Here is a 26,518-nt window from a genome sequence, read left to right as displayed (position 1 = left end):
AGCTGGATAAGAAAGAAAATAGAAGATCTGCTATTTGCTTTTTAGAAGAGAAACAACTAAAACCCAAAGTATATAGAAAGAATGGAGGAAAATGATGTTACACAAACACTAACCAAAGGCAAGCTGTTAGATGAAAGTGTATTGTTTGAGATAAAGAGGGAAACTTTATATGATAAAAGGCTCTCTTCATTTAAAAGATGTAATCGTTCTAAATCTATATGTCCATAGGTTTAAACATAACAAAAAATGCAGAACTCAGAACAAATAGACAAATCTATAGAGTGGGGAATTTCAGCATACTTTTCTCAAGAATTGATAAAACAAGTAAATTAAAACAGTAAATTTCAGTAAGATTCAAATAGCCTAATTAGCAAATGACCTCATGGAAATTAAGGAACACTGCACCCCATAATATACATTCTTTACAATCATAAAACAATTGACCATGTGTCAGGGCAAACTTAAATTTTAGAGGCTTAAAATCATATAAAGTTCTTGTGTAAAAACTCAATCCAGTTAATGTAGAAAATAATAAGAAAAATCTCCATATATTTGAAAATGGAGAAATGAAATTCATATGAAAATTAAATGCAGTGATGCATGATGCTGTGCTGTATCCTGGACTAGAAGGGAAAAAAATTAGAGGACATGATTTTTTTTTACCTTATTTTGAGAGAAAGAAGGTGGGGAAGAGAGAGACAGGGAGAGAGAATCCCAAACAGGCTCTGCCAGCACCCAGCCCACTTTGGAGCTCTAGCCCACAAACTGTGACATCATGACTTGAGCTGATCATGATAGGCTTCACCAACTAAGCCACCAGGCACCCCTTGGAGGACATTATTGAAACAAACTGCATTATCAGAATATGGTCTGTGGTATAGATGAGAGTTTTATCTTAGTGTCAGTTTTCTTAATTTTTTTTTCAATGTTTAATTTTAAGAGAGACAGTGTGAGGGGGGTGGGACACAGAGGGAGACACAGAATCTAAAGCAGGCTCCAGTCTTTCAGCACAGAGCCCAAAGCAGGGCTTGAACCCACAAACCATGAGATCATGACCCGAGTCCAAGGTGGACACTTAACCAACTGAGCCTCCCAGGCGCCCCAGTGTCAGTTTTATATTTAATCACGACACTATGGTTACATAGTTATATCCTTACTTTTAGAAAATGCATACTGATTATTAAGGCATTTAAGAGCTATGATGAGGGGTGCCTGGGTGGCTCAGTCGGTTAAGCCTTCGGCTCAGGTCAGATCTCACGTTCATGGGTTTGAGCCCCACATCAGGCTCTGTGCTGACAGCTCAGAGCCTGGAGACTGCTTCTGGTTCTGTGTCTCCTTCTCTCTCTGCCCCTCCCCCTCTCATGCTCTGTCTCTCTCTCTCTATCAAAAATAAATAAAACCTTAAAAAATTTTTTTAAAAAGAGCTATGATGAGTCAATATTTGAAAAACTAAGCTGTGTAAAGGTACAGATCTCTACTATTGCAGATTTGACTGAAATTATTTCAAAATAAGCAGCTTAAACTAAATTTAAATAAAGCATCAAAGAAGAAATCCCAGTGGACAGAGGAAAATATTTTTATCTGAATGATCTTGGAAATAATATTCTTGAAATAGGATACTCAATGTTAAGGCCATGAGAGAGACATACATATCATGGGACATATATATTAGATAAAAAGTAAATACACTAAACATCTCAAGTTCGGAAAATCAGTAAGCTAAGTGAGGCAAAGGACACATGAGGATAAGTGCAGACATTAATGAAGTAGATAAAGCCAAAAATCAAATCTTTCAAAAGACTAGTAAATTGACAAATTCCTTAACGAGTGATTAAAAGAGCAGGCCCACACAATGTCAGAAGTGAAAAGGGACATCACCTCATTTTCTGAAAGCATTTAAAATTATGAAAAGGATACCTGTCAATGGATTTGGAAATTTTTGCATGAAACAGGTTAATTATTAGAAAATACCAGGGGCACCTAGGTGGCTCAGTTGGTTAAGCATTCAACTCTTGATTTCTGCTTAGGTCATGATCTCACGGTTTGTGAGACAGTGCTGAGCAAGCTTGGGATTCTGTGTCTCCCTCTCTCCGCCCCTCCCCTGCTTCCTCACTCTCTCAAAAAATAAAGAAAAAATAAACTACAGCTTATCAAACTATCACAAGGTAAGATAGAAAATTAGAATAGTCCTTTGATTTAATCTATATCTGTAATTTTTAACTTTCTCACAAGGGAAACTACAGGCCCAGTGACTTCATTGATGAATCAACAAAATAGATGAGGTAAAAATAACACCTTTCAAATACATACAGTCTCATCCAGAGGACAATAAAAGAATGAGTCCTTTCCAGCTTGTTTTATGAGGGGAAAAAAAAAAGAAAATTATAGGCTAGTCTCACCCATGAAATGAATGTGAAAATTCTAAGAAATTAAGTAGGAAACTAAAACTAGTAGTATTGTAATTTTTAGACACATTTTTAGAATTGCACACATTTCCATTCTTAGAATTGCAAAGTAGTAAGTAAATCTAATATTCATAGTAAGTAATCTAATATAATACTTCTTGCCTGGTCTGCCAGGTGAGTTCTTTGAGTCTCTTAAACTGTGAGTGATAGATGTATATCTTCCCCAAATTTCTAAAATAATTTAGAGTTTCCTGAATAATATCTGTAAAGACTTTTCCTTTCTTAGGGACACTTTGGAGAGTGCAGAAAACCTGCCTTCTAGGGATATATTTAGTATTTTTTTATATTTTTTAAACTCTTATTATCTTAAATAGTTTTCTATTTAGGGGCTTTTCCTCATTTTTGATATATTAGCATGAAATAATTGGCTGTTTACTTGTCTTTTCAGATACCAATTTATAGAAGAAGCTTTTCAGAATCAGAAAGTGATCATAGATACACTAATCACCAAACTGATGGAAAAAACAAAATACATAAAATTCACAGGAAATCAGATCCAAAACAGGTAAATTTACATTTGTTATTATAATAAATCATGTTTATATAATGTATTAAGTATATTCACTTTTAGAACAGGTATTTTATTTATTAGCTCGTGGTGAAGTAGATCTAAGTAAGCTGTCAGATGGGTCTAATAACATGTTCGTAAGACTTTTCTAGAGACTTTGGGTTTCTGGAAACAACTAGAAAGCATTCTTTTCAGCTGTGAAATTTCAAAACAAGGTAATAAACTGCATTGAGTAACGGCTCATTTATCTGGCAGGTATTGATAATTTATAATTATCTGATGTTTCAAATTTTAAAGAAATGCCAGGATTTAAAAACAAAATCAACTATTTTTGCCACTGTTATAAAATATTTTAACACTTTATTATATATACATAACTGCTTTTTTTTAATGTTTTATTTATTTTTGTGACAGAGAGATTCAGAGCGTGAGCAGGGAGGGGTGGAGAAAGAGGGAGACACAGAGTTGGAAGCAGGCTCCAGGCTTTGAGCTGTCAGCACAGAGCCTGATGCGAGGCTCGAACCCACGAACGTGAGATCATGACCTGAGCCGTAGTTGGAGGCTTAACTGACAGAGCCACCCAGGCACCCCCATAACTGCTTTTTTAAGCATTGGTCGACTTTGAGATGACCAGTGCTGCTTCTGGGCTGTCATCTTTTAACTACAATAAGGTGGAGGTCTTAGGCCACCAGGAGGCAGGGATCATTAAATGGTTTAACTTTAATTCCTCCTCAGATACATACTTACACAGTTTGTTACATACTACGTGTTATACTTTTTGTTTTCCAAAGAGGAATCCTCAACTGTCCAAAGTCTCACATCTCACAAGTCTGATTAGGGGAACAAACTACTCACCTCTACATGGAAGAGTTGAGTTTGTCTAGCTTTACCCTCCTACCCCCCCCTTTTTTTTTTATCACATTTGGAAACCACACTGAAATAGTACAACCTTTATAACACCTATGAAATCCCATGTCTCCCTTCTTTTGTTGTTTTGCATACAAAAGGAACATATCACTGTCTAAATAAATCTAAGAAATCCTTTTTAGAAAGAGCCTGAATAAGAGAGGCCTCACTGGGGATTCATAAGAGGAAAGTCTTTTGTGGTTCATCTTCCTTAAGACCAATCATCATAATCTGTTATTTTTGTCATTAACCATTTTCTATTATTATTATGTACATTTTTATTCATTGTGATAATGACATTGTGTGTCTTTTGTTTTTGTTATTCCTTATCAGTTCTCATTTCGTTTTACCTTTCTCTTTCACATAACAACTATATTAACCAAATACTGTTTCATTTACTGTATTCTAATCATAATACTATTTTTGCCCAATAGAGTTAAGTGGTGAGTTTAAAAGGTTATCTGAGTAGTTGAAAATTTGTAAGGGATATTTACAGAATGATGAAGAGAGGTAGTTATAGGTGTTTCTGCCTTCTAAGTGGCAAATGGTAGCAATTACAAAATAACTAATTTTATGTGAAAGATCCACCCTTGAAATTTACTCTTTCTTCTTACTCTTTCATTATGTATGTGGGATGAACTATGGGCCAAAGTTTGCTTTTTTGGAACAAATGGATATCCATTTGTTCCAACACCATTTGTTTTAAAGATTAAATTGTTATTTATATTGCCTTAGCACCTTTGTAGGAAGTCATTTGACCATATATATGTAAGGTTATTTCTAAACTGTCTATTCTGTCCCATTGTATTTTTCTTTTTTGCTGGTATCCCACTTTTTTCATGACTGTAGCTTTTTTAGTTCGTTTTTATATCAGATAGTGTGAATTCTCCAAATTTGTTCTTTTACCTTTCTGTTAGTGGCTTATGCTGTTTTTACAAAGTCATACATTATTGCATGAAGTGATTTGGGGGTTTGAATTGTAAGAATTAAAGAATCTTTGGATTAGGTGCTAATTGCACATATTTGAGTAGACTATCATAAAAGGATTACATTTACTGCGCTGACTTACTTCGGTAGTAATTTGTTTTTATGTGTGTGGAGACATGGCGCTGCATGTCCTTTTTTCATCCTGTTCAAACATCATGAGGATTTAAATCCTAAATTAGTTTTTGTTTTGTTTCGTTTCAGGGGATTGTTCTCTTCCCAGATCTGTCTGGGTTTCTTGATCTTAATAGCCAATATTGGTATCAAGTGATGATCTAAAATTGCAACAGAGAGTAAAATCTCTGCCCTATTGGTTTTAAATTTTGAAGGATAATTATTGGAGAAGCAAACTGGAGAAATGAAACTTTTAATTTCTCTCAAAATGTTTAGTGGGTGTCCTATTATTCTCTTCTGCTTTTGTACGATATTCTGGTATGATGCTGTGTATTTTCTTTCTGTCTATCTCGATCTCCATGACAATGGCCTTCTGTAATAAAGGGAAAAACTGTACATGATAGTTGACGAAACAAAAAGTAGTGTTGAGCTGCTTATTTTTGAAGACAGATGTGTTCTTACAGTAGCACCCTACTCTTGTCTTTCCTTCTGTGCAGGTATAATGAATAATGTTGCCACTCAGATGACTAAGAGGGACATACTTGGTTACACCTTCCTACTGCCTAGTTACAGTGGATACAGTAAAACATGCTCGGAGTCATAGTTTTCTTGTTTATAAATATTTTTTTGGCCTACCCTTTTAAGTCAAGTATTGATTTTCTTAGATGATTTCATCATGATCTTTCCAAATCATATTTTCCTAAAAATGTGTTCGTTCTCTTGCAATTTTATACATTTTGATTTTAAGATTGAATTAAGTGTCTGTGTTTTTTTCAGAATTACATTTTTGCTATGTCCTCTTCAAGAAAGTCAATTTAAACTGATGGACCCTTATAAACAGCTGAGCTTTTAAGAGTTGAAGACATTTTGGCCTCATTTAGACATTAAAAAATCAATTTTAAATATTATAAAACAAACTTCTGCCTTAAATTTTAGATTTTTCCCCCTTTCATTTAATTTTCAGGATAATTGAAGTAAATCAAAATCAAAAGCAGGTGGAACAGGATATTAAAGTTGCTATATTTACATTGATGGTAGAAATAAATAAAAAAGGAAAAGCCCTATTGCATCAGCTAGAGGTAAGTTACTGTTAATGGGACAGTATATTTGTAGCGACTTAATATAGTAGTTGTTCATTTAATTGTGAATTTGAAATCACAGACTTTTTCATCCATTTATGATTGAATAATATTTCTTCTCCATTCCTAAGTTTTCTTTTGCCATGTTCTACATTGTAGCTGACACTTTATAGCTTATCGTCTCCTTGATGGCACAAAGCACAGTGCCTTGTGTGAAGGAGTTTTGTAAATGTTGAATAGTTTAATCATTTTAGATTCATTACTAAGTGACAACTTTGGGTCACCAAAGGAGTGCAATTGAGCAAAAAAGGATTTAGAAAGATAACTAAGCTGTATTTTGTTTTCAAACATAAATGTTTAACCTTATGAGAAATTAAGTAAAAGGTATGTGCCTTCCACTCTCAAAATTTTACAGTCTTAATCCTCTGTGAAAACGGTACATAGGGAGGGATACTCAGGGCACTTAGGACAGTTGTTTCTCACCGCGATGAGAAAAATATTATGGTCTTTATGGGTTTTTTATACTCATGAAGTTCAAGATCCATAGTCAGTGTTTGCCTCCACATAATAGATTACAGCATCTTCATGGTATTGTAGCATAACATTAATTGCATGGTATTTTAGTATTCTTCTAATATATCGGTGCAGAAAGAATTCACTATAAAGAAGCCAATTTAGAATGAAAAGAGAATAAAAGAATTCTGATGTTTAAGGGTTAAAAATAAAACACTCCTAGAAATAATTTGATTCAAGCTCTTTATTTTATAGTTGATAAAATTACAAGGTCTTTATCAGAGATTCCTAACCCTCCTGGCAAAGCATCATTCCTGTGACTTATCAGCCATACAGGGAACAAAGACTAAAGATTTGTCTTATTTAGTGAAAAAGTATTCTGTCCAGGAGACCTCATTTATGGTATATTTTTTTTCAAGATTCTGTGATTCCTTTTTAAGTTTTTTAAAAATATTTGTTTATTTTTGAGAGAAACAGAGTGTAAGCAGGAGAAGGGCAGAGAAAGAAGAGACACAGCCCAGGCTCTGGGCTGTCAGCACAGCCTCACATGGGGCTCAAACTCACAAACTGTGAGCTCATGACCTGAGCTGAAGTCTGACGCTCAACTGACTGAGCCACCCAGGAACCCCCCACCTTTTTTAAACTAGAAACACGTAAAGAATTTTAAACATTTTCCAAGCTCTGTTTAAAATTAAACATCACTTATATTGGCTTTCTTAGAGATTAGTACTGCATGCATTGCTGTGGCTATTTCCAGACTCCACTGTAAATCAGAATATCTTGGAGAGTTTTTAAAAAAAATGAAGATAAAGTAGTGCCTGGGTGGCTCAGTCAGTTAAGGGTCCAACTCTTGATTTCCACTCAGGTCATGATCTCCCAGTTTGTGAGATCGAGCCCCACATCAGGCCCTCTGCTGTGCGAGGAGTCTGCTTGGGATTCTTTCTCTCCCTGTCTCTCTGCCCCTCCCCAGGTGCATGTACTCTCCCACTCTCTCTCTCTCAAGAAACAAAACACACACACACACAAAATTTAAGTATTTTCTACCACATGGCATGACTGGGCACAAACTGGTTGCAGTCAGGACTAGAATGCCTAAAACAAAATCACGTGATTGCACAAATCATGTGATCTGATAACTTTATCAGCTTGGTGGATTTTATTTTTATTGTATTTGAGAGTATTGCATTTTATTTGTATGAATTTTATTTGTATTTTATTTATGAGTATTGAATATAGTCATTGACTATATTATAGCTAATCCATGGTTTTCGCCCCTTTTGCGTATTGGAAGATGCATGAACACAGACCTGAATTCCAGAATATGTAAAACTAGACCAAGGGCCTGGGGTAGGGGTAGGTGGCAACAGCAGAAGCTGCAGTGTTTGAGGCACAGTTTTTGTGGCAGTGAGAGTGATCCTTTACAGTAAGAGGAAAAAATACTAAGAGTATTTTTACATTTCTATCACTTGGCTTCTCAGAGGTGACAGTTATTCTAATTTGGTAATCTGAAAATGACCATTAAAATAGGTTATGTGCAAGACTAATTTTGAAATTTTCTTCTCAGAGCCTTGCAAAGGACCATCGAATGAAACTTATGCAACAACAACAGGAAGTGGCTGGACTTTCTAAGCAATTGGAACATGTCATGCATTTTTCTAAATGGGCAGTCTCCAGTGGGAGCAGTACTGCATTACTTTATAGCAAGCGACTGGTAAGATAAAGTATGGCATTGAACGTACCATCAAAAACAGAAATGATGGAGTTACTAGAATACTTTAAATTCAGAAATGTTCATTAGTCTATTTGTACTGAAGTGCTTTAATCTATTTCTAATTTTAAGTGATCAAAATATTTTGGTTTTAAAAATATATTTAACTGCCATGATTTAAGTATGATCTAGTCTGTCGCTGTTCTATCTTGTTCTTTTCCAGGGTTTCTCTCAGTGGCTGTTGAACTTAACATGAACTATAATGATAATAGTAAACATTTCCTGATCACCGATAGTGTGCCAGGTTCACTTAAACTTAGGCATCATTTTTATAAGATAGGTATACCTGTCCATCCTTTTTGTATGGATGATGAGGGCACAGAGTTAAGTAATATTCCTAAAGTCACACAGAATTATAAACCAGAATTCCATCGCAGACACTGAGCTTAGAAGCTGTGTTCCTCTTGTTGGCAGTACGTTGTTAATTCTGGTGGGCATAAACGGTACTGGATATTTTAACCCCATTGCTACAGAAAAGTGGCTGTGTGATTTGATGAAAAATTGTGATAGTAGTCTAGAACCTGGCTACTGGAAATATTTCATCACTGCACACTACTAATCACCCGAGGATTCTGGTTTAATAGTCGTAGAGTAGAGCCAGATTCTGTATTTCTTACAAGCTCCCAGTATATGCTGGTGCCACTGGTCGGCATTCTTAAAAATTGCTGCCTTACCTTCATTTTATTTCAGATTTCACAGATGGGCACATGGGTGGCTCAGTAGGTTGAGCATCTGACACTCAGGTCATAATCTCAAGGTTCATGAGTTCGAGCCCTGCATTGGGCTTTCTGCTTTCAGCCCTGAGCCCACCTGGGATCCTCTCCCCTTTCTTCTGCCCCTCCCCTGCTCCCACATGCATATGCACTTTCTCTGTCTCTCAAAAATAAATAAACATTAAAAAAAGGGAGGGGGGGGGTTGGCCTGGTTGGCTCAGTTAAACATCCCACTTCAGCTCAGGTCATGATCTCACAGTTTGTGAGTTCAAGCCCACAGCCAGCTCTGTGCTGATAGCTCAGAGCCTGGAGTCTGCTTGGGATTCTGTGTGTGTGTGTGTGTGTGTGTGTGTGTGTGTGTGTGTGTGTGTGTGTCTCTGACCCTCCCTCTCTCATACTGTGTCTCTCTCAAAAATAAAAAGATTTTTAAAAACATTAAAAAAATCTTTTTAAAAAGACATTAAAAAAAAATTAGGAGTGCCTGGGTGGCTCAGTCAGTTAAGTGTCCAGCCTCAGCTCAGGTCACAGTCTCCCATTTGGGGAGTTCGAGCCCCATGTGGGGCTCTGTGCCAACAGCTCAGAGCCTGGAGCCTGTTTTCACATTTTGTGTGTCCCTCTCTCTTCTGCCCTTCCCCTGCTGGTGATCTCTCTCTCTTTCTCTCTCCCTCTCTCTCTCTAGCTCACTCGCTCAGTCTTAGGAAATGAATAAGCATAAAAAATTTTTTTGTTTTAAAACAAAAAGATTACACATAGAATTACCCTTTGAAATCAAATTAGGACATGCAAATCAGTTTTCTGTTCACCTATTCCATTTTTGGAATCAAGTAGCAAAATTTTTCTATGACCATTTTGAAATAAGGAAATGTACTTCTAGATAGGCTTTTATAAACTAGGTTCAAATATTGAGTTGAAGACTTGTTAAAAATTGATTTATAACTATTTCTAAAACTATTCCTAATCATGAATTGTATTCAACTCTTAGACTTTTTTTCATTATATTTCAAGAATACATTTTTTTTTCTGGAGTCCTTCTTGCTTTCAACTGCTTTATTGGTCTTAGGAAAAATAGCTTCTAAATAGTACGTATCTTTTTTATTTTCCTAGATATTTTTCTGAATGTCAAACAGAAAAGGAATAAAAGTAGAAAATGAGATAATTGGTTTTTTCAATTATGAATGAAAAGTTATGAATATTGAATGTTAGTTTTTGATTGTGTAAGAAAGCACATTATTCATACAGTCAGATATTTAGTCATTCTCATCTACAAATTTCTCTAATTTTATGATTTTGTTTGCAATTATAGGAAAACAATAAAAATAGAAGGTGGAATTACTTAATCGGCACAATGATCTCTTGACATAGGAGAAAGGGAGAATGTTGTTTACATTATATATATAGGAGAAAATGGGTACAGCATATACAAGGAACCAGTATTACTAGATACCTGATTGATCAAATCTTTTCTGATTTTTAAAAGTCTGTGGAACCCAAGTGGGCCTTGAGGCATTATTAGTAGCAAATGTAGTTAATAAAATAATTTGCCTGTAATGCACACAGAGCTGAGGCCTTTACTTATTTGTAAACTCTTATAAGGATATCCAACCTCAAAAAATTTGAAAATTACTATATTCTACAACTCTATTCTTCATAGTTCATATGCGTGTTACATGTAGCCATGTTTACTCAAGTTTTCCTTTAAATGATGGCGTTCATGTGCTTAAAAAAATAAAAAATGTTTTGCAGGCCTGAAATTTCAAGGTTGGCTTGCAATTCTTAGTTCACTTTTTGCTATAGGAATTGTGGTCAATAAAAGACAAAACCCGATGGAATGCAGAATTTTTTTTGAAGTCTGGTGTTAAATATATTTTGAAACGTTTTCACAATATATCCTCAGGATTCTTCTGTCAGCCTGTTAACACTGAATTTATCCTTTATTATTTAGAAGGTAGGCAAGCAATATTGACAGAAGAAAGGCCAGAAGAATAAAACGCTATCATTCTTTTTACTATCCATAAATAATTTCTTTAATACTAGCAATTAGGAATCTCTTAAGTTATAAAAGTAGTAAAAAGGAATTCTACAGTTTCTTTACTCCTTTTTCCCTCCTCCTATCTAATTAATCTTTAACGACCTTCTTTATGTGTTCCTGAATATCTCACTGCCAACTCCTTATTTCTAATCCCTGGTGCTCACAGGATGCGATGCTCTTTTGCCTGGGTACCAGTACCCTTCCTGCCTCTTATTGCTCCTGAATAATGTTCATTTTTTTGAAAACTACCTACTTCAGGTTAGGTTTGTCTTCCTTTCCTCCTGTTAGCCTTTCATGACCAAGACTGGATTGGCTTTCTCTTTCTTTGTTTACAAACCCTTTGTGCATATGCCTACCATACTATTACTGACTTTTATCTACTATTATACTTGCGTATGTTTCTAGAAATCTGTTAGACTCTCTACTTCTTAAAGTAGGAATTTCATGTTACTTGGTGCTCGATGCATAGGAACTCAACGAAAGATTGATGGTAAAAGAAAACAAAAACAAAAACAAAAATAGGTACCAGATAATGTCTTTCTCAAGCTCTAAGTATAGACAAAAGTACCTCTTAATTTTTATAGGATTGGAAAATTAAATACTAAATTTCTTCTTTAAGTTTATTTTAACTTCATTAGGAAGGAGACAGTATTGCTCTCTTGAAAGCTATTTGCAAAATACTAATCATTACAAAGAGGGAGACCCAGTGAATTTAAGGTCGGGAAACTGGGCAGCAAAATTGCCCGGTGGTGAAGATTTGTATCAGCACTTGTAGGACAGGCTTGCATCCTGAGCTCCCTGATCTGATGTGCTAAGAAGTGCATGTTGTCATTTGTGTGGAATTCCTGACAAGACTGCTCTTACTAAGTCTGATGAGGAAGAACTGCACTCACACCCAGGTTGAAGGTAATCTTACAGAATATAAGGTCTAAACTTTTAAGCCATCAAGGACATAAATGACAAAACATAAAAGACTAAGGAACTGAAGGGACAGGTAACTAAGTGCAACCAGTATTCCTTGACAACATCCTAAAGAATGACACTGCTGGGAGAGTTGACATTTGAATGAGGTCTTTGGATTGGATGGCAGTGTTGGTAGACTCGCTTTCTGAATTTGGAATTTGCTCTTTATGTTAGAGGATCTTTGTTCGAAGGTGCACTCACTGGAGTACTAATGGTAGACAGAACCTCATGTCTGTAACTTACTGTCACAAGGTTCAGAAAAAGACTAGTAACAGTGTGTGTGCAGAAGCAGTTGGGTAGTGCTCGAACAAATATGTTATCACAGCAACAGTTGGAAAATGTGGGTGAAGGGTTCTTTTCACTTTTCTACAATTTTTTTTAAGGTTTTTTAATGTTTATTTTTGAGAGATAGAGACAAGAGTGCAAGTGGGGGAGGGGCAGAGAGAGAGAGTGGGAGACACAGAATCCGAAGCAGGCTCCAGACTCTGAGCTGTCAGCATAGAGCCTGACGCAGGGCTCAAACTCGGGAATGGTGAGATCAAGACCTAGGCTGAAGTCAGACGTTTAACTGACTGAGCCATCCAGGTGCCTCTACATTTTAAAAATTATTTAAAAATGAATACATTTTTGGAAATGATAAAGCAGCATATTCACAAAGGAAAGTTCTTGGAAGGATTGTTTTGGTCAGCTTTGTAGGAATGTCTTTTACAGTGAGCACTGTTAGAGGACACAAAAAATTAATACAGAAAAACTCAGGGAGAAGAACATTGTGTTGAATACTGTTAGGTACACACTGTGCCATGTATTCCACATAGTCCCTAAATAAGGTGATGGGTTTTTACTCAGAACTTATTAGAGCTGTTGAAAATAATTTAGCAACTAAAGCAAATTATGTAGTCAACAATTATTTACAGAATACCCACTATGTATCAGGCAGCATTATAAGCACTTGGAGAACAGAGAACAAAATGAAATCTTTGCCCTTAAGGAGTCACATTTAATGGAGAGAGTACCAAAATAAGTAAAATACATATACAATTACATGGTATTAAGTGCTCTAGAGTAAATTAAATTAAGGAAGGGAGTCTAGGAACATTGGGGTGCAGCTTGTAGCTTTAGATAAGCAAGTCTATCTAAAGAGGGTGATATTTGAGCAAATAGAAAAGAGAAGTGAGGAAGCAAGGTCTACAGATATTTGGGGGAAGTCTGTTCTGGCAAAGCACACAGCAGGTGCAAAAATGGAGGTGGTGGTTTTTGTGATATGGATGCAAGGAGGCGTGAGGGGCCAGAACAGAGTGAAGGAGCAGAAAGTATACAAGTAAAGTCAGAGCAGTAGTGCAGTAGTAGTAGCACAAGCCTTGTGGTTCATTATGAGAACTTGGGTTTTTAATCTGAGTGAGATAAGGAACTACTGGAGGGAGGGACTTGAGGAGAAGGAGCATAGAATATGATTTATATTTTAACAACCACTGTAGCTATTGAAAACAGACCATCTGTAGTTGAGGGCAAGGGAGATATAAGGGAGACCAGTTAGAACCATATTGCAATAAGGTGGCTTTTGCAAGGTGATAGCAGGAGAATTAATAGAGTTGATGAGAGGGGTGCCTGGGTGGCTCAGTCACTTAAGCATCCAACTCTTGATTTCAGCGCCAGTCTTTACCTCACAGTTTTTAGTTTGAGCCCCTCATTGGGCTCTGTGCTGACAGTGTGGAGTCTGCTTGGGATTCTCTCTCTCTTTCTCTCTGCCCCTCCCTCTCTCAAAATAACTAAACTAAAATTAGTAGTAATAATAATAACAGCAGCAATAATAGAGTCGATGGGAAAATGGGTATGGTTATCCATATCTTTTAAGGCTAGAACCTGTAGGATTTTGCTGACAGGTTGAATGTAGGGCATGAGAAAAAGAAAGGAACCAAGGACTAAGGAGTAGGAAAAATAGTGCTGCCAGTAATGGACAAGGGGAAGATTATAGGACAAGTAGACTTGAGGAGAAAGATTACAAGTTCCCTTTTAGACAGATGAAATTTGATGTGCCTATTAGACAATCAGGTGGAGATGTTGAGTAAGTAGTTGGAAATGCAAGTTCAAAAGAGAGATCTAGACTTGAGATACAAATTAAGAAGTCATTTAAACTATGAGACCATATGAGATCACTGAGACTGTGGGTATAGGAGAAACAAGAGCAGTGGAAAGACTGAGCCCTGGGGCTCAGTTGAAAGAGCCAGCAGTAGAGGCTTCAATGGTGCTTTGGAACCCAAACCTCTTCTCAGGGGCCCCAAAAAGTGGCGGCTGGTAGCATAAAGATGAAACCATGAGAGTATAGTATGCTGAAAGCCAAGTGAAGCAGTGGTTTCTGAAAAGAATGGGAGGAGAGGAACAAGGGACAGTAAAAATAGATGAGTTTTTTAAGAGTTTGCTGTAAAAAAAAAAAAGAGCAGGAAAATGGGGCAGTTGATGGCAAGAGAAAAAGAGCCAAGAGTTTTGTTTTTAGCTGAGAAAAGTTGATACGTTTCTGTGTAGATGGGAATGATCCAGTAAAAGAGAAGCCTAGGTGGTACAGGAGAGGGAAGAATGTTGCTGGGCAGTGCCCATGAGTAGGCAAGGAGGGTTGGGTGCTGTGGTGCAAGTGGAAGGACTGCTCTAGAAGCACTGCATCTGGAGAGAACACTATTACTGACAAGTGGTGAGAGTTTGTACAAGGTCCCTGATTGTTTCTGCTTTCTCAGTAAAATTGTAAGCAGAATCATCAGCCAAAATTGAGAAGTGGGGAGGAAAGAGCAGCTAGAGATTTGAAGAGAAAAGTTCAACAGTTACTCCGGAGAGTAGGGAAGCAAAGTACCAAAAGAATGTCGTGTGCTAGCCAGTCAACTGTAGGGGCCTACCTGAAGTAAATTGTCATGTGTTTGAAGTGATCATTCCCTTCATCAGTCCAGTTATATTTAGCCAAAAGTTGTATTTAACCAGGGTTGTTTGTTTTGTTTCATTTGGTGGAAAAGGTTGAGGAAAGAGAAGGGAGTATCTATAATAGAGTAGGTGAGAAAAAGAGGTATTTAGGGTTTATGCAAGGAGACGATTATGATGCTTGACCCTGGGGTTTAAGCTGGGTAAGGATAATGGTAATGTGAGATTGAAGGACATGGAAAAATTATAAGAGCAAAAAGCTAAAGGAGTCTTTAAAGTCTATAGGATTATTTGTACTTGGGAACCAGAGGAAATGAACTAGAAAGAAGGATCAGCTGGTTGGATATTAAAATCATTAAGAATAATGACATGTTGGAGATGGTGATAGTGAGCCAGGAGCTAAATTCTTCAAGGACTGAGACAGAATGGCTAAGTGTTCACTGAGGACTACAGTGTGGAAGGAGGTGGGTGGTATTGTGTGAGGACATGAGATTCAAAACCTAGAGCAAGGGCTGCACCCCACCAGCGGGCTGGGAGCTGTGCTTCGGTCTCCGTAGCAGAGGTTCCTCTGTATTTTCCATAACTCCTTAGCCCTTTAATCCAAATCCTGAAACTTTCTTGAAAAACGTTAAGTAAAGTAAGTAAAGGAACAAAATGTGTTGAAGTTTACTCTACAAATATTTAGTTGGTGCTTCTCTAAAGTTTTATTCAAAAAACTGACTTTAACCTATCACTTGAAGATACTTTTCAGTTTTGTATTCGATAGTATAGGTAACTGAATTATACCTCAAAACTTTTAACATGTTTTAGAAAGAAAACTGTTGTGTATCCACATTTTATAACTTCTATATGATTACCTATTTTGTATTAGCATATATACCAGAGACCATTTTTCTGTGCATTTCCTGGAACTTAATAAATTATTGCCTGGATTAAAGATACTGATGTTTAATTGTCTCTCCTTTCTTCTAGATTACATACCGCTTACGGCACCTCCTTCGAGCAAGGTGTGATGCTTCCCCAGTGACCAACAATACCATCCAGTTTCACTGTGATCCTAGTTTCTGGGCTCAAAATATTCTCAATTTAGGTAGGCCATTATGTCCATTTTCTCAAAGTGCCATTTGTTTCTGGAGCTCTGTGCTGATGATAATATTATCAAGTGTATTCCCAGACAAAGAAGATGTGGTGTGTGTATATATACAATGGAGTATTACTCAGCAATCAGAAAGAAATCTTGCCATTTGCAACTATGTGGATGGAACTGGAGGGTATTATGCTAAGTGAAATTTATCAGAGAAAGACAAATACCATATGACTTCACTCATATGAGGACTTTAAGATACAAAACAGATGAACATAAGGGAAGGGAAACAAAAATAATACAAAAACAGGGAGGGGACAAAACATAAGAGACTCTTAAATATGGGGGGTTACGGGAGAGGCTGGGGGGGGGGGGATGGGCTAAATGGGTAAGGGACATTAAGGAATCTACTCCTGAAATCATTGTTGCACTACATGCTAACTTACTTGGATGTAAATTTAAAAAATAAATTAAAATAAAATGTGTTTTCCCTTCCACCCCCATTATTACTTTGTTTTAAAGACATGAAATTTTGTCAGTATTTTATTAGCAAACGTATATGTGTGACACATGCCTGAATATAAATACACACATGTAAGTAAATGGATGATATGAAACATTCATCATATTGACTCACAGGATGTCTGGATTTTTGGATTTAGAAGTTCTTTTTTTCCATAGAATCTTGGTTGTACTGTTAACTATAGGTTTATCACAATGCGGTAATAAAACTTTTGCCTCAGAACTGCCATTGATAAAGAATTTTTGTTATGTGGAATGTGTTCTGTTAAAATAGTATTTCTCATATATTACTTATACCCAGTCATGCAGCACCTAAGGGTTCATTTGCTTGATTTTGCTAAGGAAGACTTCTCATTTTTTATTCTGCCTTTTATGTAATAACTATGTATTTTTAAACTTTCTAGTTGAAGTTTAACATCCACGCAGAAAAGTGCCCCAGTTTTTAGTATTAGAGCCCACTGAATTATCCCAAAGGACGACTGTCATTTTGGTAAAATTAGGAACTCAAATAGTAGAAAAAGTCTTCACTTTTTGCCTCTTAGTTTCTCAAATGGAAACTATAGAAACGGAAATTTAAGAATTCCCTGTACATTCTTCATTAGCCACTAATATATTCCCTTTGATGACAGTTTTTTGGGCTCATTGACTATGTTTCAAAATCATCAAAGATGGTTGGTCTCTCATACCCTAGGCTAGACTCTATGTAGGAAAGGAAGAAATGGCTGGAGGGAGCCAGGCTCTCCTAACACATCAAGAAAGGAAGCAATAAGCTTACACAGATCTCATCCATACAAAAGAACGAAAGGGATGGGGATAGGTTAACCCCTGTAGCTCAGTTTTGAAGTGCATGCAGCAATGTATTTATTGATAGGTAGCCGGCAGCTGGAATGACACACACTTCCCTGTGTTGCTAAAAAGCAGCATCTTAATACAAAGTGTGTTTATAAGTAACTATCTCTTGCCTACCCCACTAAACCTCCACAAATTCAGCTATGCAAAGGTTATATATCACAGGATCTATATCTACACAAGTAGTCCTGTATAGAAATACATGTACTTACAAGCATATCACTTAGAGTATAAACCACATGATGTAGACATAGGTATACATAGATGGACATAAATGTATGTATGTCTACATAGGTAGACATAAATGTATATAGTTTTAGGTAAGTCTACAGCAAAAAACAAAAACAGCATTTCCTATTTGTGTAATTCTTATTATAAGGTTAAACAATATCGTTTACAGTAAGACTTCTCAGAGCTATCATTTACAGCTGTGTAAATTTATCACTTACAATGAGATTTACATTCTAAGAAGGAGTCAAGTTTCCCAAACTTGTTTATCCATGGCTTCTGAGAAATGTCTTCTAGAATAGTACAGAGGGAAAATATTGATCTGGGTCAACATTCAGTTAATGTCTTGCTGAATTTGCATAAGTCGTTCAATCTCTCTGAGCCCTAGATCCCTTATCTATAAAAAGGACTTTAACAAGAATATACATAGACCTGTTATCATATTACCTAACATACAGTGAGTAATGACCATAGTTTTTAGGATGTTTATGCTTAATAAATCAGAAATTGAGTCTCTGTGGAACAAGTTAGGCTTTGCCTTCTGCTTTAATCTGACCTACTAGAGGCACCTTTCAATGTTAAACGTATAGTTGTAATTCTCTATCACAGTGTGATAGTATTCTCTATCAGAGAACTGCACTGTGAAAGTATAAGGAACTTTTGAGAGATTACAAATAATTCATTCTAAAGAATCAGAAAGACATTGTGGGATTTTTAGAACCAATGTCAGTTTGACTTGTTCGGTTTTGATATACGACAGCAGTTCTCAGAGCATTGTGTGAGACTCCTTTAGGGGACTTTTTCCAACTACATGTCTATGTGTGGCTAGATTTTCTTCATAAATTCTAACCCAAAAAGTATAATGAGAGACAATACAGAAGCAAATTGGAGAGTTCAGCTCTTAGACCAGACATGTGAAGAGATTTTTGAAAATTAAAACAATGTCAGTCTTTTAATTTTTTGAAATTGTTTTTTCATAAATACGTGTTACTGTGGGCTTGTTATTTTTAAATGAATTAATAAGTAAAAAATCATTTTAATAGTTTCTAAAATGTTAAAATTTGATAGATAGAACTTAAATAAGCAAAAGCTCTTTGTGGTCTTTGGCTTCTAAGAGTGTAAAATATTCCTGAGATGAAAAATTTTCTTGGCAATTTGAAGTTCAGCAAAAATGGCCTTATGATATAAGGGATTTCACTCTCAGGAAAACTTTAGAACTTACCTTTTCCTCTTTCTTTAGGTTCTTTAGTAATTGAAGATAAAGAGAGTCAGCCACAAACGCCGAAGCAGAACCCTGTCGTGGAACAGAGTTCCCAGCCTCCAGGTGGTTTGTCTTCAAACCAGTTATCCAAGTTTCCAACACAGATCAGCCTAGCTCAGTTACGACTCCAGCATATGCAGCAACAGGTGATGGCTCAGAGGCACCAGGTGCAACGGAGGCCAGCTCCTGTGGGTTTACCAAACCCTAGAATGCAGGGGCCCATCCAGCAACCTTCCATCTCTCATCAGGTAAATTTGGAAGCAGGCCTGTCCTAACTTCGATAATTATAGTACAATTGTATTCAACATCTCTCAAAATAACCAAGGCATCTGTCACCTATGATTTACATATATGAATTTACAAAAATTTATCACATTAAGTATCCTTGATTTAGCTCCTAGTTTTTAGTTTTCAAAAAGGAATTAATGGTTTATTTAACTGGTACATTTGTTTTCATCCACTCTTTGTTGTCTTCAAATTGTAACAGGATAAACAACTGCATTCCTAAATAACCCATGCCTATGACTGATGGGATATTTGTAAATCGGTAACTCATAATTCCTATATTCGTGCTTCAGAATGACTAATACCTCCGTTATCTGTTCTTTGTGGGGATGCAGTGTTTAGAAAAACTACACTGCATCTTAGAAACTAGGGTCAAATGAAATAGAAAAGGGTGGGGGAATGGTTCATTAGAAAACTACCTTTTTCAAACTTTATTTCTGAGCAGATACTCCATGAACCATCTTATTTTTACTAGAAATGAAGTATTCCATTTACTTTTAAGTCAGTTTTTGAAGATGAGAAGCTTATGCACTCTGTTAAGTAGTTTAACCATCCTGCTCAAGTTAGATCTGGGCATACTTAATAAAAGTTTACTAAGGAATATAAGGTCTAATGAAATCATACAAATTATTATTTATACTTATGTTTATTAATGTGTACTCTTCCTATTTCTGAGAAGGACATATATATATATATATATATTTTTTTTTTTTTTTTTTTTTTTTTTTGAGAGAGAGAGAGAAACAGCATGAGCACGGGAGGGTCAGAGGAGAGGGAGACACAGAATCCAAAGACGGGCCTCAGGCTCTGAGCTAGCTGTCAGCACAGAGCCTGATGGGGGCTTGAACCCACAAACCGTGAGATCATGACCCACGCCGAAGTTGGACACTTAACCGACTGAGCCACCCAGGCGCCCCTCTGAGAAAGATTTTAAGTGGTACACACTACTGACACAAATGAAGTAGAATGGGGTTTAATCAGAATTGAAGTGTGCGGAATTAGACTGAGAATTCTCATTTTACTTGAGAACGAGTCTTAGCTCAGAATTTTTCTCAACCAAAGAAAACAAGAAACAGGAATAATATCCATATTATTTTGTAAAAAGGAAAAATGCCAGTTAATTAGAGAAGAAACTTTTTACTAGTATTTTACTAGCACTAAGAGGAATATATAATGTGGTTCTTTATGAAAAGCAATTTTTAATGGCATAATAGGTTTTTTGTAGCAATTTTGCAAAACATAGAATTGGCCTTCATAGGGCTCTTACTTCAACCCTGAATAAAGTTGTGGGCATATGTAGATCGTGATTTTGTAAAATTGCTTCTGTGAAGGCCTGACATGATGTATTTGAGGTTTATAACTTTTTAATAATTTGATTAAGAAGGCTTGTCAAATCCAGGGGTATATTAATATGCCTAACAATATGCCAGATTGATTATTCCTCTAGAACTTTACTTTAACCCATGTGTTCACAGAAGTAATTAACAAAGAAATTTAGAAGTCTTTGGTGAGTGTTCCATGAGAAAAGAGTTGTATACTTTAGATACCAGCAGAGTTAAAATTTTAAGAAAATTGAGAAATAATTTTGTCATTATCTCTGCAGAGTGACATACTGCAGGTAGATTTCAAAGAGTACCAAAATATTTCTAAAGATAAGTGAAGAGAAGAGAGTGAAAATTACTGGAGTGCTTAGTGATAAGTATTTATATGATTAATATTTATCTTAAGTGGGAGATAGAAAAGTGATTTTATTTAATAGTTTATTAATGCAAAAAAAGGATAAATCCATTATTTGTGTTAATTATCTTCTCACTAAGAAGCGAGGAACTGAGGCAGTGTGGATTCGTTGTGACTTAGTCGCTCATTGGAATTTATATAAGTAGTAACAAGCAGAAGTGACCTCTGAGCCTTTATGTAGCCTAATTATCTCAGAAATTTGCATTTGATCTTATTTTTCCTCTCTAGGATTTACTGCTCTATAATCTACATAATATACAATCCCTATTATGCAACCCAATTTTCCTACTTAGAAATAAAGTAACTTCTGTTATCTTTTGGTCATTACTTCATACACTTCTGTTTTTCTGTCTTCTCAGCCCTCATTTTTATGTGTTCTCTGTCAAATACTCACACATTTTTCAGTCGTCAGTTTGTCTTCCTCCATAAGCTTGCCCTGCTCGGCTATATACTTTGTTTTCTACCAGTTTATTTATATGTTAAGCATAGGGAACTATCTGCCTAAGAGGAAGTGCGTGTGTGCCTCTGGCTTTGTGGATATGTTCCCATCGTACTCTACATCTGTCTGTAGGACCCAGGTAAATTCAAAGGACTAGTTCTAAAAATTGCTTACATGAGTTTTCCTTATTTCTTCTTCTGAATATTAACCGTCTAATCTGTGTGGTTAGAGTTACGTGATAGAGAAGTAGAAGGCACATTTTTGTGACTAAGTGATACAATCTCGATCTCTGTTTACTTAGCAGTGTACAGTGTACTCCTTTATACTCCAGACAGGTCACAGTTGGTTGAGAGTATGGTCACGTATGTTGTTGAGTACATAATTCACAGCCATGGCTCTTACTCCTGGGTCAGATTTACTGCTGTGGAGATGCCCTCGTTCATATGTAAACATTAACTTTCCTGAACAGTGGATGTTAGCAGGACATCTGCTATCCTTTGTGGTTATGCATAGTTGGGAACTGCTGACCTAGAATACAATCAAACTCCATAATAATGAAGGTACTTAGAGTGAGGATGAGGGTAACAATGATTATACATTAGTTTGCTCAAGTGCTCAATTATTTGTTCTCTCTGTTTTTTCCTTCTGTATCTTTCTTGTAGATTAGTTGATTCCATTTAATTAAAGTAGCACTGGTTTTGCTTTTTCTTTTATGCTCATAACTAGTTCCTATTCTTATTCTTCAAAGTTGCCTTCCCTGTTTAATGCAATTAACGATAACAGTTTTAGGAGTGGGCGGGGAGCACCTCACGTCTTACCTAACTGTGAGCGCCTTGATGGCAGGATCAACATCCATTTCCACACTGATTGCTCACAGAGTACATTACTCTGACATCAAGTGTCATTTCTTGACTGTCTCAGTATATAAACCTCAGTCTGGCTGGGGCTGTGAGAGTAGGACAGCAAAAGACTTTTCTCTAAGTCTCCTTAAGGACCATTTTAGGTGCTTTTCCACTTTAAAAAAATTATCTCTTAAATAAACTTAAAAGTGTTGTACTTTTTACAGTGTAATTGCCCAACCATTTTTCTCTTTGTGTTTCTCTGGTATAAAACCCTTCAAGTCACAAAACTTTAAGAATTGAAAAGAATTGCTCTGGCTTCAGGCTTATGCTTCTGTACACTTCTGATATTTTCTCTAATAATTTTCTCTTCTTCACCCACAGAATTTCCCTTAGTCTTGAAACAGTATCTAAATCTGTTTTTCATTGGGTCTGCAATTGCTGGTCACTCTTGAGAGTTACTGAGGGTGAACCCAGTGCCAGCTAATTTGTAAGAGAGGGGAAAGAGAAGCAGTTTATCCATGCAAGGGGAGTAAATTACAGAAATGAGAGAGGAGAAGCTTAAAAAGAGGGCTGGGCTACACGTGATAGGACCAAAAGTTAAGGTGCTGCTACTTCAGCCTTCTAAATAAGTATTTGCTTTGCAATAAATTGCCAACCATAAAGTTGGTTCATGATGAGACTGAGACTGGCATATAAGGTTACCTTTTTCTAGAACACAGATCTCAAGTTTCAGGGCTAGCGTTTATGCACAAAGTAGGCTTGTGTTCCCAGCCCTTGCCCTATCCTGTGACCAACCAGTGTTGTCCTTGAAGGGTTTCCATTTGAAATCTGTTTTCTTTTAGGGAAATTCATCTTCTCAGCTGTACCTTACTTAATCAACCCCAGCGATACACCAGAATGCATTTTGGTAAAGATGGGGCAGACTACATTTGGATTAAAGCTCTAGCGCTGCCTTTTACTAGCCATGTGACCTTTTTCAAGCGATCTAAGCTTTCTAATGTTAGTGTCCTCATTTGTAAAATCAAGGCAGAGTAATAGGGTAATAGTGAAGTAACTCATGTAAAATGGTAATCATGGCAAATGGTTTGACTTCAGATCTAAAGCACATTAATTTTTTTTAATGTTTATTTTTGAGAGAGAGGGAGGGAGATACAGAACCTAAAACAGGCTCTAGGCTCTGAGCTGTCAGCACAGAGCCTGATACAGGGCTTGAACCCACGAAATGCAAGATTATGACCTGAGCCAAAGTCAGATACTTAACTGACTGAGACCAATTTTTAAATGTTATTATCAACAGTTTTCATTTTCATGATTTGTCAGCTAAGAGTACAGACCTTGGAGCTAGAGTGTTTAAGTTCAAGTTCCAGGGGCGCCTGGGTAGCTCAGTCAGTTAAGCATCCGGCTTCGGCTCAGGTCATGATTTCATGGTTCGTGGGTTCAAGCCCTGCGTCGGGCTCTGTACTGACTGCTAGCTCAGAGCCTGGAAGCTGCTTCAGATTCTGTATCTCCTTCTCTCTCTGACCCTCCCCTGCTCGCACTCTCTCTGTCTCTTAAAAATAAATAAAAAACATTTAAAAAATCAAAAAAGAAAGTTCAAGTTCCAGCCTCATCTTTTACTGCCTTTGTTAATCTTGGATAGGTTATTTAAATTCTCTATACCTTGGTTTCCTTTTCTGTAAAATAAAGAGTAGTAAAAAAGAAAACAAAACATAGGATTGTTGTAAAGATTAAATGAGTTCACTCATGTAAAGCTCTGAAAGCAATGCCTGGCATGTAATGACCACTAAGTAAATGTTAGCAATTAGTATTCAACCACCATATTATTTTAGGATCTGAAGAGGGCAATTGTTTGCAAAATATAATTATCAGGGACTTAGAAGGGTACCAAACACAAATTTTCTCTACTTCATGTTAGGGAAACATGGCCTTCGTCCAGTCCTAGTATAACTTACTTTAAGTTGGAAACCCCTATCCCATGGCTCTTTCCTAATGAAACTCCTTTTCACATAGCTTGTACACATTCTGGAAGGCTGCCTCCTTCCCCCATACCCTTGTTGTAGTATTAATAAGTTATTCATCTATGACAGAGTTGCTGTCTTTCTGTGGAAATTAGAGTTCTCTGTAATTTGTCTTTCAGGAGATGACTGTCACTAAAATGGTTTAATTTATTTTTTCCAGCAACCCCCTCCACGTTTGATAAATTTTCAAAATCACAGCCCCAAACCCAATGGACCAGTTCTTCCTCCACATCCTCAGCAGCTGAGATACCCACCGAACCAGAACATGCCGCGACAAGCAATAAAGCCCAACCCGCTACAGATGGCTTTTTTGGCGCAACAAGCTATAAAGCAGGTATATATCTTTACTTTCTTCAGCTTCTTGTTCTGCTTCTCTGCTTTCATTCAGATCATGTTGAATTTATAAATAAAGCAATGGTTATGAAGAGCAAGAGCAAGGGTTTTTTTGTTTTTGTTTTTAATAAATATGAGTTACATAGTTTATTACAGACAGACCCATAGAGACAGAGCTAAGAGAATGGGTCGTGATTTGTAATTAACAAGAGAAATCAAGCCACTTATGTTGTATTAAAGGCCCAGAATAATCAGGGTCATAGGTATGAATTTTGGCAATACTACTAAGTGTAGCTTTTAGCTGAGTTAATTAAATTTCCTAAGACAGAAGAATTCTGATATATACAGGTTATATTCTGCAAAAGGGAACATAAATGAGCTTTAAATTGTTTCAAGGAGACTTAGAAACAAACCTATAGTTTTAATATGCATACATATTATACATCTGATGAAATTGAAAGTTTAAGGTTCTCTGTTAAATCCAATAAAATTTAATATTTATATTCTTAAGGTCTTTAGAGGTTAAAATATTTTCTAGCTAGGACATTCTTTTATAATACTGGTCAAAATTCTCTCTGTGTCAGCAATCTTTCCAGCTACTACTTGTAGGCTGATTTGTTTGCTTTTTTGCCAAGACTAAAACAAGGAATATGATGCGATTTTCATAATTCTGTGACATTCGTTTAATCAAATGATGTGAAAATTCTATTCTAAAAGTACATGCGCTCTGTGTTTGTGTGTGGTTATAATTAGTTTGGCTTTGCTCTAATATCACAGAATTTTCTTAAATATTTTAATAAAAATACTTTTAAATAAAAGTCATTCCTATCTCTATTTCACTGGTAGAAGGAGGTGAAAAAGCCTTACGTGTCATTTTAGCCTTAAATCCTGTTTACTTTCCTAACAATTTTGTGACCTTGTGCAAGTTTAATCTTCTAAATGTCATTTGCCCCAACTATATATTGAGTCCCTTGCAGAGTTGAGCTGAGACTGCTCATGTATACAGAAGTCCTGGCACCTTCTGTGCACACAAATGTGTGCCTTCTCTCTTCTCCAGTTGTTACTTTTAATGTGTAGATACAGGCTCCAGGACCTTTAAAATGTTCCCTGTCAAAAATCTAAACCTGACTGAAGAGGGAATAAACTAGGAGATAATATAATGGGGAAATGGTTTTTTTAATTGGCAGATTAAATTAACAAAGTACAGTACACCTGCACAGTGGGAATATGAGAAAATGCAGCAGTCTATAGATGATTCTGTTCTGTGTAAAAAAGAAATTGTAGACTTTTTGTGGGGCATTATCTCATTTTTCTGAGTGTGTGTGTGTGTGTGTGCGTGTGTGTGTGTGTGTGTGTGTGCGTGCGTGCGCGCTGTCTCATATATGTGTTTTTAAAAAAACAAACCCCGGAACGATGCACACTTTCTGTAACTGTGATTATTCTGGAGGAGGGAAGTGGGAAGAGGGCCCAGGGAAGGAGACGGACGGGCGGACACGAGGGCGGGTGGGGGCAAAGACCACTCGCAGGTTCCCTCACCCAGGGTTTCAGCGAAGAATGTCAATGCGACGTTTCAGAATCGGAGCGCCTCGTAGTCCATATATCGCCGTCTGGGCGGTTTTCCCGCGTGGAGTCTTGAGATGCTTCTCGGTTGCTTTTCTTTTCCCCTACATTTTATTAACGAAAATTTTCAAAAACAACAGCTGAAAGAGTTGTGTAGGGGACAGATTGTTCTGTTTGCTTTCTCACTTAATATCCGTATAGCCATTTATTCTGTCAGCCAAGTTTTCGTACAGCCAAGTTTTCGTACTTTTTGATAGGCTTTGAAGTAAGTTGTAGAGAGCTGCATGGGTCATCTCTGCGCTTCTCATCTCTAGTATTCTGGTATTATCTTAGTGTGTTTATCCTGGCCTTTAACATAAATAAATGACAAAGTTTCCTCAGTTGTTTATGTTTAATTACCTATTTGTGTATTAGAAG

General features: G+C 36.6%; 1 protein-coding gene across 1 annotated transcript in view; it reads left to right on the top strand.

Annotated features, from left to right (window-relative positions):
- Positions 1-26,518, top strand: part of TRIM24 (tripartite motif containing 24) — a 58,124-nt gene that overhangs the window by 16,743 nt on the left and 14,863 nt on the right. Inside the window, exons 5-10 of the mRNA XM_029917942.1 lie at positions 2,854-2,970; positions 5,942-6,056; positions 8,134-8,280; positions 15,916-16,033; positions 18,867-19,135; positions 24,369-24,542. Of these exons, the coding sequence (XP_029773802.1) occupies positions 2,854-2,970; positions 5,942-6,056; positions 8,134-8,280; positions 15,916-16,033; positions 18,867-19,135; positions 24,369-24,542 (940 nt within the window). The remainder of the gene's footprint in view (positions 1-2,853; positions 2,971-5,941; positions 6,057-8,133; positions 8,281-15,915; positions 16,034-18,866; positions 19,136-24,368; positions 24,543-26,518) is intronic.

Source organism: Suricata suricatta, chromosome 2, assembly GCF_006229205.1.
Source record: "Suricata suricatta isolate VVHF042 chromosome 2, meerkat_22Aug2017_6uvM2_HiC, whole genome shotgun sequence".
Classification (NCBI taxonomy): domain Eukaryota; kingdom Metazoa; phylum Chordata; class Mammalia; order Carnivora; family Herpestidae; genus Suricata; species Suricata suricatta.
Note: the sequence above shows the minus strand (reverse complement) of the source record. Positions and strands in the feature narration are given on the sequence as shown.